Source organism: Sarcophilus harrisii, chromosome 3 (genome assembly GCF_902635505.1).
Source record: "Sarcophilus harrisii chromosome 3, mSarHar1.11, whole genome shotgun sequence".
Classification (NCBI taxonomy): Eukaryota; Metazoa; Chordata; class Mammalia; order Dasyuromorphia; family Dasyuridae; genus Sarcophilus; species Sarcophilus harrisii.
This window is the reverse complement of record NC_045428.1, coordinates 311,563,839-311,575,879: the sequence shown is the minus strand read 5'-3', so window position 1 is coordinate 311,575,879 and position 12,041 is coordinate 311,563,839. Positions and strand designations below refer to the sequence as shown.

Genomic DNA, 12,041 nt, shown 5'->3' with positions numbered 1-12,041 from the left:
AAATTATTTCATGAAATAAGCTCCTGAGAGACTGTACCTCGGACAGAATTTGTGCTTGAATGAACACGCTTCCAAAGACACAGGGATGAATGGCGTCTCTCTGCATAGCTGAGCGGTTCTTAGTGTGCTAAAAAGTTTTAAGAAAAAGCGATGTATAATGGTGTGCGGGAGCGTGTTTGTGTAAGAGAGAGAGTGTGTGTGTGGTGTCGCTATGTTGGGAGATGGAAGGGGGTGGGGGTAGAGAGCCAAGCCATCGGCTATTAGGTTTGGGAAAACTCGGGATCCTCAGTATAATCGCTATTTCTAAACCAGGTGGGTGCATTATATTATATCAAATGTGACTTAGAAATGAACTCGACCGTGCGCAGCTGGCTGCCCCGCTATAGGGGCTAGAGCTCCTGACGAAAGCGGAACTAGTCGGGGCCCATACAAATCAGAAAAGAGAGAGGATCCTCGCGCAGTAGGAGACTCGAAGAGGCAGCTTTAGGCAGACAAGGAGACAAGAAAATCCACTTTAGGCGGAGACTAGTTAGGACGGGGTGGGGCGTGGGGGGGAACGAAGCCCCTCTCTATCCAACTGGCTCCCCCCCATGCCCAGAGGCTGAGCTCAACTCTAGATTACGGCTCACGAGGAACGGAAAGGAAAGGGCAAGAAGAGAGAGAAAGAGAGGGAGAGGAAGAAAAGTAGCAAAGTAAAGAGAGAGGAGAGTCCCAGCATCCCAGAGGGATTGGAGACGCTTTTCGGAAACTTTGCTAAGACTGTCTCTCGGCCAGGCCTTCGCTTCCTTTCCCTGGCGCCCCCACTGGCCCCTCTCCCAGCTGGGGAACCTCGGCAGAGGACGCTGTAGTCCGCAGCGGGGTAGGAGAAGAGAGGCGGGCCGCTTCATCTTGTCACGATGGCCAGCTACCCGGAGACTGAGGACGATACGGGGACCCTACTGGCCCCGGAGCCAGCCACTGGCCGCCCAGGAAAAGATTCCGAATCCCGGGGGCCCCGAGACTGCAAGGAAGAGTTGAGCCCAGAGAAAAGCGGTGGAGGCGGAGGGGTCCCAGAGAAGCCAGACCCTTCACAGAAGCCCCCTTATTCGTACGTGGCGCTGATCGCTATGGCCATCCGCGAGAGCGCGGAGAAGCGGCTCACGCTGTCCGGCATCTACCAATACATCATCGGCAAATTTCCCTTCTACGAGAAGAACAAGAAGGGCTGGCAGAACAGCATCCGCCACAACCTGAGCCTCAACGAATGCTTCATCAAGGTGCCGCGCGAAGGCGGCGGCGAGAGGAAGGGCAACTACTGGACGCTGGACCCGGCCTGCGAGGACATGTTCGAGAAGGGCAATTACCGCCGGCGGCGGCGCATGAAGCGGCCCTTCCGCCCACCGCCCGCCCACTTCCAGCCCGGCAAGGGCCTCTTCGGTCCCGGCGGGGCAGGAGGCGGCGGAGCCGGCGGCAGTGATGGATACGGCTATCTGGCGCCTCCTAAGTACCTGCAGTCCGGCTTCCTCAACAACTCGTGGCCCTTGACCCAGCCGCCCTCGCCCATGCCCTACGCGTCCTGCCAGATGGCAGCGGCGGCGGCGGCGGCAGCAGCGGCGGCGGCGGCGGCGGCGGCCGGCCCTGGCAGTCCGGGAGGGGTAAAGGGGCTCCCCGGGGCCCCGGCCTCCTACGGGCCCTATTCCCGGGTGCAGGGCATGGCGCTACCCGGTGTGGTGAACTCTTACAATGGCATGGCGGGTCACCATCCAGCGCCTCACCCCCACCCTCACGCGCACCATCCCCACGCCCACCACCTGCACCCAGCTGCGGCCGCGGCTCACCACCCACCTCACCACCCGGCCGCAGCACCCCCGGCCCAGCTCAGCCCCGCCAGTCCCACCGCCGCTGCGCCCCCGGCTCCAGCGCCAGCACAGGCCAATGCAACTGGTCCCCCGCCTGGCCTCCAGTTTGCCTGCGCCCGCCAGCCTGACTTATCCATGATGCACTGCTCCTATTGGGACCACGATAGCAAACACAGCGCCCTGCACTCACGGATAGACATCTGAGGGAGGGACAGAGGAGGGCAGGAAGAAAAGAAAGGAGAAAGCAGAGCCAGCAGCCGAGATACCAAGCATCGGCGCCAGAAACAGTGTCCCATTTCCATCCGCTGGCCAAAAAGTCCAGGCATCCAAACCAAACTTCAGAAACGGACTGCAAGACATTTCCTTGCTGTTTCTGCCCTCTTTCTTCAGCTTCGATCTTTCTTTACTCTACTTTCTTCCTCTCTTCTTTTCTCGCTCTTTCTCCTCTTCCATCTCCCTTCTCTTCTCCCTGTTGCTTTGTCTCCCTCTTGCTCCCTTCTCGGTTTCTTTCCGTTTTCTCCCTCAATCTTTGGCCTCAGGCTGTTGCTAAATGTTCCTCAATCTCACTCGTCCAGCCTTTAAAAACCCCCTCCTCTCACTTCTCTTCTTTCCAAACTGGATGAACTGTGCCAAAATTTTTGCAGAGGAAAAAAAATATCAGTCCCAATGTCCCAGCCAGTCCCAACCCTGTTCCACATCGTTTATCTGGAGTCAATGTGTAACCCCGGGGGCTCCGGCTACACCACATCTTACAGGTCTGTGAGCTGATGGCATTTTGATTGTAATTGCAATGTGAACTCTAATTCTGACATAGTCGCCCCCCTACTTTAAAAAATCTATGAAAGGGGAGGTAGTTTTCTATTTGAAACCTTCCTACAAAGAATGTTATTGATGAAGGGTTGGGGGAGGACAGCGGAAAGATGGGAGATGAGAGTTTTCCCTGAGGGGAGGGGAAAGAGTGAATAATGTGTTGCGAGAATCACCTGTCCTGGGCATCAGACTTCCTACTTTGTTTTTAGTCTTAAAACCCATCTTTCAGAGAGGTTGCACTTCTATACTCTTCCCCAATAATATAGATAGTGCATTTCCTGACGAGGAGGGATTTGCTTGAGCTCTGTTTCAGAAAGTAATGTTACATTTCTTTAAATAACAAAATAAAGCAAAGCCCTGCGGAGAAACCAGTGAAATGTTGTTGCCTTGAGGGGCAAGTTGCTGCTAGAATGTAAAATGAAACGCAAATTTATTTTTTTAAAGCCTATTCAGGAAGTATATCAGAATTATTTTATTTGGGCCTTTAAAATTGTTCTCCCAGCTGCAAAGGGAAAATGCTTTGTAAAAGATGGAATTGGAGTATGGTTCTCTTTAGCTCTTCTAACTGAGAAAGTCCAATTTCACTTGATCTTTTCAAGACCTCCCCATATATATTGTTTTCTGGTAGCTGGCTGTCAATCAGTCATTCTCCCATCCCTCTTTTTTTTTTTTTTTTTTTTTTTTTTTTAAGAAAAATAATTATTTTTCGGCTGCGGATCTACGACCTCGTCTAAAATAATGTGAAACCCAGAAGCGTAGATACCGGGGCGAATTTCCAATGATTTTATAAATATGTAAGCCCATAGCTATTGTTGTGTAGTGTTTTGTGGGGACCAACTTTTCTAGAGTCAACTATAGCACTTTTAATGTATTTTCTAGTATTGTAAATTCTCGAATAAAATGTTTTCCTTTCTTTTTAACGAGGCTTCATATTATTTCGATGCCGAACTAGTTTTGGTAAATCTAAAAGGGGTTGGGGGGAGGACACGGAGATAATTCAACTACACATTTTGCTCTTAATAGGAGCGCTCAAAGTGGTGATTGAGGACAATCTGGAGCTTTCGGTAATGTGATTATTTTCTTACGGTTTAAGATCATTTTCATTCTTGTTGGTTCTGACAGCTTCAGAGAGAGTTCTAATATACTGCCCATTTTCAAGTTTTCTTCCAAGATCTAAATGTATTTTTATAGTTTAACAGAAACGTGAGTTTTACAATTTGAATAATTGACTGTGTGTGAGTCGTGTGTGCGTAGCAATGCAAATACGCTGTTTTCTAATATGTCCATACTTTTATGTGTCTATAGCTACCACACACCACCAGCATATCTCCCAACTTTATTGAAAGTCAACCACATAATTCATTATTCTCAAAACCAAAGAATGGTAGAACTGGGGGAGATATCTTTAAAAGAGAGATCAATTTAAATCCAACACCTTGATTTTAAAAAGAAGGAAACTAAAGTCCTTTGGGGTGAAGTGACAACAGTCCGCATGCCCAAAGCAGATCGGTGCCAATTTATAGTATTTGACAGTTCCTTAGATCGTCAGTGATTTGTTTTAGAATCCTTTAAGCCAAGAGCACTTATTAAATAGCTGAAGAAACAATGTTTTTCTTTCTTTCTTTTTCTGATACCTGTACAATAATGAATAAATAGCAGTGCTTTCATACAAGTAACCAGGCATTTGAATTGTTTCCAAAATTGTGAGCTCAGAAGTGGATTAAGGGTGGGTTGCCTTTCATTACTTTAATGGGATTACAGGTATCATTCTAAACCATTTGCCCTTGGTGATGATGCAGCTGTGACCTGTTTCTGTTAGTTGAGCTTCCCCCCACCTCCATTCATTTATTAATATAAACCTGTCCCTCCCCTCACCACTTCCTCAGCTCGCAGCTATCTAGAGATAGAGATACCAAGTTGGATCTTTAAACTAGGAGAGAATGGATCACATGGGAAAGTGGAAATAGGCAAATTGGTTTTCTGAGCTCATCTAGAGCCCGGGAGAGAGTTGAGGCTCCTCTAGATTCATTCTGGAGATGTAATCTTTTTTTTCCAGCAAGATGGTGAACATTTGGAGTTATAGTCTGCTTGTGTCTAAAGCTGCCAAGCTTTTAGGACCAAGGGGAGTGCTCGAAAATAATTCCTCACCCGGATCTGTCCCCTCTCTTCTCTGATATCTCTTAGATAGCTGGACTTAGGCCTGTTTCTGGCAAAGGTGTAAGGAAGGCTTTGCGCTTCTCGGCTTTTGGAGGTGACTAGACCTTTCAGGAAAATTTTGCAGTAAAAGATGGGGACTAGCAGATAGAAATGTGTGATAATATAGAGACTGAGAGACAAAACTGAAACTTTCCCATTTCTCACTGTTGACTTTTGCTTCTTGTAGAAAACCAAAATTCTGCACTCAATATCTTTGTGCAAGTCCTGAAGTGTGTATGTTATATGTATGTAATGTGTTTGTGTATGTCTAGTGTAGTTTGTGTAGATAAGAAAGGGAAGATAAATGGTTCTTCAGTTATATTTGAAATGTTTTTATTTACTTTTTCTGCTCCAAAAAGGAAATCAATTATTTGGTTTTGAAAAAGAGAAAGAGGCTGAAAATCTTCGTCCCTTGCTGTAAAACCAGAGAGAATATAATGGGTATCCAGGAAAGTGAAGTGGGGCTAGGACTGTTTGACACCTTATACTAGATATCTCTAAACCCAAGTTCTGCTCTAAGGTGAATTACCAGCACTGAGTTGTGGGGAGAAAGGCAAGGGTCAGGACAGAGCAAAGACAGTGGGCAACCACTTTGGCTCCAGGCAAGACTGAACTAGGAGAGCAAAAGCAGAATGGAAAATGGGGAAGAGAAGGAAGAATCTAGTGAAATCTGACAAAGGAGTGCGCATCAAATTAATCTAAATGTAAGGATCTCACATTTATACAAGGTGAGGGGGAGATTTTCCATTACCCTAGTCTGCGTATGGTAACCTTTTACCAGTTCTAAAAGTTTAAGCTCCCTGATTTCTGTTGCACTTTTTCTCTATTCCCTCCTTTTCCATCTCCTTCTCCAATTCTTTCTATCCTCCTTCCATTTCTTTCTTTCTTTTCTAAATTTTCTTCTTTTCCTTGTTCCTTTTCTTCCCTTCCTTCTATCTGTCTTCCCTTCTTTTTTCTCCCTTTCTTTTTTCCATTCCCTCCTCTCTTCCCTTACTTCCTTTTTCTTTCTTCCTCTCATCTGCTTTCCTTCCTTTATCTTCCTTTATTCCTTCCTTCCTTCCTTTCTTTCTTTTCCATTCTTACTCCCCACTACAAGGATATTCTGAAGATAAATTGTCTGAAGAAATTTCAAAGTCAGGGGGAAATGAGCTTGAAATTATTCCAGTTTGTCTAAAAAAAAAAATGAAACTTATACAAAGTCTAAATAACCTCCAGTCTGAGGTGTAGGTGCATATAAGTCTATGTCTATATACATATGCATAAATGTGTTTCTGGATGTGTCCTGCATATTGAATGAGAATATACTGTAATTAAAGTAAATATATAATGTGTTCAAGTAAGAGTTAATAAGAATGATTACTCGTGCTGACAGTCACAATATTTTATGTTATATATACATATGTGTCACACTCACCAATGCAAACATATGCATGCCCTGAAACACATATGTTTACAGTGCACATATGTGTTCTTTCTATTCACAAAGAGTATGTATAAACACAGTATGCTTTTTCATTCACATACACAACTATGTCTTATTCCCTCTTTTCTGGCACCAGTTTTCTTTTCCTAATGTGCAAATTCCTTTCATTCTTCATCCTAGTGTTTTAATTAATCTTCATGCACCTGGAACAGAGAACAAACTTCCCCTGAAAGCAACTCAAGTGAGTTCTCATGCAAGGGGGCCCTTCAATGCATTTGTCAAAGAAGTGCAAGTATTCCCAGTAAAAGGGAAGTATCCTAAAGGTTAAGCATCCTAAAACCTATGGGAGGCCATAAGTCTGCAAAGTACCTTAGCCCTCATAGCTTCAGCCCTGAAGCTGCAGGATAATTGTTTTAACTGACCTTGGATTTGTTGAGCTCTTTTATGTGTATATCACCTTCTTTTACAGAAATAGCGATCCAGTTTTCTGTGTCTTGGCTGAGTTAAGAAGATGTGTCTGGCATTTGGCAGTTTCCCTTATCCAGTTTTCTAGATCTTGGGGATAAGGTCAAGCTGCCCTATTAGTTCAATCTGGACTGAGTTCCTATATCTGGAACATGTATAGTTCACTACCTAAATGCCCAGGGCAACCTGAAGAGAAATTATGGGTATACCAGCAAGGAAGCTAAGGAGGAAGATGAACATGAATACTGTGCTTAGAGGTCTGGCTTTCAGAGGGCCAGACCACCCTGACCTTTTGGGAAAAGTGGAACAGGTGGTAAATTCTAAGTCCTTGTTTCCTTGATCTTTAATGTGGTCTTCCATTCAAGTCCTATCTGCATAGTTAGTATTAGTGCAGAGGATATGAGATTTTTGATTTTCCAGGGGTCTATTCCCTGGTAAATTTAACTATCATTGGCTTTTGTTTTCTTCTAATTCCATCCCTTCAAGCAGCTTATGAGGTAGTTTGTACTAAAAGTCAGACACCCAGATCAAAACTGAAAAATGCAGCTACTGAATCCTGAAAAAATAAAAACAAAAACAAAACTATATTTGACTGTGTATCAGTTTCCATCCAGATATTTGGATCTATGCTAAGAAAACGCTAGTCAGTATCCAAATTAAAATAAGGTCCAAGAAGGAGAGAAGGATCCACTGGGGGGAGTAATGGGTGAAGTCTGAAAAAAAGAAAAGGGGATCTTGACCTGGGATGAACTGGTAGTAGATACTCCAGGACATGGGAAGGTATCTGATAGAAGCTGGCATAAGACGAATCCAATGTGAGTTAGGGAAGGACTTAGAAAACCAAAATTGAATGCTTCTTCAAGTTGGGGGGGTGGGGGTGGGAAGAAAATCCAGTTATATGAATTTTTCACTAAAGATACCTTCACCTAGGTATCTTGGGAATCTCTTTTTTCCCAATTCCCTTGTCCTCTTACAGGAAATTTTTGGATAAGAAAGTTGTCATAAGTCTATCTGCCTGGACAGGAGGAATGGAATGGGAAAGATAAAAGAATTGTCCTATAATGGACAGCCTGGACAGTGGACTCTGGAGACTCGATTGAAAACTCAGCTCTGACAACACTGGCTGAAGATTCCTGGTTTTTTTAGTTACCTGGGGGTCCTGCCCATTTCCTCCCATGACCTTCTTATTACTTGTCCTCTTCCCAAAGAGTTCTGAGGCCTGGAAGCTAATGACTCCAAGGGTTAGAGAACCAAAGAATGTTAGAAATGAAAGAGACAACAACTTAAAAGTTTTCCTTCGACTGCCTCATCTTACCCACAAGTCAGGAATAAATTGTAATGTTGGAGGGGGTGAAGAAATTCGGAAGCACCCTTGTTTTGTTTCATTTGTTTTATTTGGAGACAGCGACTCTAGAAAAGAAGGCAAATGACGATGGATAGACTCCACTTGTGAGCGATGATTACTGCTCTCGCAACAGCAACCAGCAGACCTTCATTAGGAAGTGAAAGTATCTGCCTCCAGCCGGGGCTCTCTTTCTAGTAGCTGCCGGCTGTGCTCATAAAATAGAGTCTACCGGTATGATATCGCTTAGCGTCGCAGAGCATTAGACCTAAGGAATGAAACAGAGAACAAAATAAGATCAACCAAAATCAAAAAGAAACCTTTCGTTTCGGTGCCACTGAGCAGAGATTTCAGAACAATTTACTAGGGGCTCGTTATTCTGATATTCTCTCTGAACCCGAAGTATTAGAAGCCTCCTCCCCACATCTCTTCTATAGTCCAGAAATAAGGCTCCGTGGTGAGAGCCTTAGGGAGCTACTCGAGTCAGAACGGAAGGACTGTAGGACCAAGTTGTCTTGTCTCTGATGGTCAGTGCTCCAGGCTGGTATCCGCTAAGCGCAGCTCCCGGGGCAGAGTACACGTGCCAGCTTCCAGTTCCCACAGGGATTGAATACCGAGCGAGCTCACAAGAAGAACCTTCCCGGCCCAGGACAGGGCAGTCTGGGGCTGTTCCGGGCAGAAGAGCCTCGGAGAGTGTGCGGCAGAGCCATTTGAACCGAAATAGTGTGTAGGTAACTTCACAGAGATAGCTTTATCAGAAGTTGTATTCATAAATTGTTGCCCGGGAGAAGGGAGGGTTTGGAAGCAGAGTGAGTTAGAGAGAAGAGGATAGTAGGTTTGCTCAGGTGGATGCTTACAACTATAAATTCCTACTGACAGTTTTTTACCTCAAAAAACCTTTGATTTTTCGAAATCAATTGTTCGGAAATTCCTCCTTGTATAAAGACAATGTAATTATCTCTCCAGAAAAGGATTTCTGATATTGGGGTCCGCAAAATTTGATTTTTAAAAAATATAGAGAACTTCATTTCAAAAATAATTAGCTTCCTTCATAACGCTGTGTATTTTATAAATTTAGAAACTTTATCCTGAGATGCAGTCCAGATTGCCAAAGGACACACACACGTTAAGAAGACCCTCTGCTCTAGTGAATCTAGGAACTAAATAAGTGTTTAATAAGCAGTTATATTTTTATTTGTTTTGTTCCTGTTGTTTTTTTAAAGAAGAGATTAAAAAACTTTCACTATTTCATTCACTTGGATCAAATCCCAGACGCACCCTTCCCACCTTTCTCGGGCCCAGCCCTAGCCTAGGTGCACAATTATGAAATGTTTGTTCTAAAAGGGAACAAATTCAAAAGGAAATATGTCATATTGGTTCTGGTCTTGTTACCCGACACCCCTCGTTCTGACGGCATCCTTGTCCCCTTGTATCCCTAGTTGTGTGGGTTTTGAAGATGCCAAAATAGACACAGGCGTTAAATAGTTCGATCTAGAGGGGAGGAAAAAAAATAAGAAGTACGAGTTTTAAATAATTTAATGATCCTCCAGTATTTCTCCGCTGTTCCCCAGCTCCATATCCCTTAGCGCTGGTGCATCTCTCCTACGCAGAGAGAGGCTAGGCTAATTCAGAGCCACAGTCTCTTAGGTTTTTCAACTCTGCCGGGAGCCTTGGGAAGCTATGTGCCGAATGTGGAGAGTTTCTTCTGGATTGAGAATACTATCCCCGCTGCGAATATTAATCTCGGGTGCTATATCAGACCCGGGTGGGATCTAATGACTTAGGTCAGATAGGGTTACAGACTAACTCAAGCTCTCTCCAGGATTCCTTAGAATAAGGAGCCCGTACAAACTAATGAAACATCCCTAAAGGCATCTGAGCTGTGTTGAACCTTATTTAATACAGTGTGGCTTTGGGGCAGGATTTACTAGGATGCAAATTCTAAAACAGATTCCTTTTTCAATAAACCGAACAGATCACTTTTGTCAGCCCAAATTGCCTCCCACAATTTTTTTTCCTTCAATTACAATATAATTTTCTTGGGGGGAGGGGGGGCAGAGAATGGGGAAGATCGCCAATAGGAGTTACAAATTGATAGTGGTTCTCACTAATACATTCTAGTAAAGGTTCATGGAAAGCTAAATATTTCTTTGGGGATTGTACAGTCTAAAGAGACTAGGAGTATTACAAATGCCGGCACTGTTTGATAACTCCTTTTTTTCTTTCAGGAAATCTGGCCACTAAACATCTCCAAGATTCGTTATCCCAAATAACAGCATGGTGTGGGTGAAAGATCGTTGATTTGGTAGGGCAGTGTCAGGAAAATTGGGTTCTACTTGGGGATTCTTTGAAGAAGTTACCACTAATTAGTGCTGGCTCCTTGAAGAAATTACCCTTTTTCCTAGACTCCGTTTCCCTCCTTGTAAAATGAAAGGACTCCGTTTCCCCTTTTGTAAAATAAAAGAATTGAATTGAGTGTTCTAACATTCAATGTTTGTCTGACATTGTTTTCTGTTCAGTTTTCCTTTGTGAAACCCGGTCTGGAGATGTGTGGCTAAGAAGAGGCAGTTGCTGACTATATAGTTTTGCAAGCTTGCAGAGTGGCCACTGGCGACCTTCCCCTGACTTCTCTGACCCGAAGAGATTGGTAACCTCCAGTCTCTCTTGGAGATTTCAAAAGAAACTGTGTAGTAACGGAAATTGCAAGCTTTTATGTCTGGAGTGGCTTCAGGTTCAAATGACAATGCCAACTTCCTTGAGATTTAACTATTGTTAAAAAATGCTAAGTAAAATTTGGAAGGAATTAGAGATAGAAAAATAGAGAATTCTGTGTGGGGAGAAAGGACCAGTCTGCTTTTCTGTGGATGGAACTGGGGTTCCCATTGAGTAAGCCTAAGATTATAGTCAGAATGGGTTTGGTTGGCCCATATTCAAAGAATTCTGAACATACTTGATTTATAGATTGCCACCAAGCTAAATAGGCCATCAGGACACACTGGCAGCAACCAGAGAATTGTAGACTTTTCAAGGTCTCCCTTTTGCTCTCTCTGTCTTTCTCTGTCTCTGTCTCTGTCTCTGTCTCTCTCTGTCTTTCTGTGTGTCTCTGTCTTTCTCTGTCTCTGTCTCTGTCTGTCTCTGTCTCTGTCTCTGTCTCTCCCCACAATGACTTGTCCAAGGTCATGCAGCTAACTAGTGACAATTCACTTCTGGTCAACCACAATTTACTTTTTTCATTTAAAAAAAATAGATTCTCCCCTACATTTCTACTGGAAGAAAAATCTCTTTCTTTAACTGAAGACAATCAAATGCCAAGTTAAGAAGAAGAATCCTGAGGAAATTTTATTATCCCTAAAAATAAAGGAAAGGATTATGAGAGGGATTTTTTTTTGGGGGGGGGAGGTAGGTAAGAAAGAAAATCAAATATCTCTTCTTAAAAATTAACTTCCATGCAACCCAGCCAAAAGCAATGTGTCTAAGAGGAGGGTCAGGAAATAGAGCCCCAGGAGTGACACTAGTTCCCTTTGTCCTCTTTCCTGAAGCCCTTATGCCTTCCCCACCCGGGGCAGAGATAAACACGGCCTCAGGCTTTCCTAGGAATTTCGTGAGGAGGGGGAGAGAAGGAGAAGAGTGGGTGGCAGGCGGCGGTTCCCAGCTCAACTCCAGATTTATTTTAAGCTAGTTTTGAAAATGCCTTCACAAACAGACGTCTCCAAACTTCAGAGCTAGGCTGAAGGTCTCCATCTGGGTGGAATGGCAGAGATAATATCCTGGAAGACAATCAGCACCTGGGGAAGCGAGAATGCATTATAACCTCCTTATACACAGCCCAGTGCCTTGCACATAGTAGGCGCTTAATAAATGTTTGATGCGTTAAGTTGAATTGAAGCCTCAGCCCAGTGTGTTGTGTTGGAATAGAATTACTAGCAGAACCTTTGCTGAGATTAAAACCTTTGGCTGAAAAACAGAG

The 12,041-nt window shown here is 44.0% G+C and overlaps 1 protein-coding gene across 1 annotated transcript; it reads left to right on the top strand.

Moving 5' to 3' along the window:
- Nucleotides 1–203: 203 nt before the first annotated feature.
- FOXL2 (forkhead box L2) lies at nucleotides 204–4,705 on the top strand. Its single transcript, XM_031959818.1, has one exon. It carries the CDS (start codon nucleotides 897–899, stop codon nucleotides 2,040–2,042), a length of 1,146 nt encoding a protein of 381 aa, XP_031815678.1. The 5' UTR covers nucleotides 204–896; the 3' UTR covers nucleotides 2,043–4,705.
- Nucleotides 4,706–12,041: the final 7,336 nt, after the last annotated feature.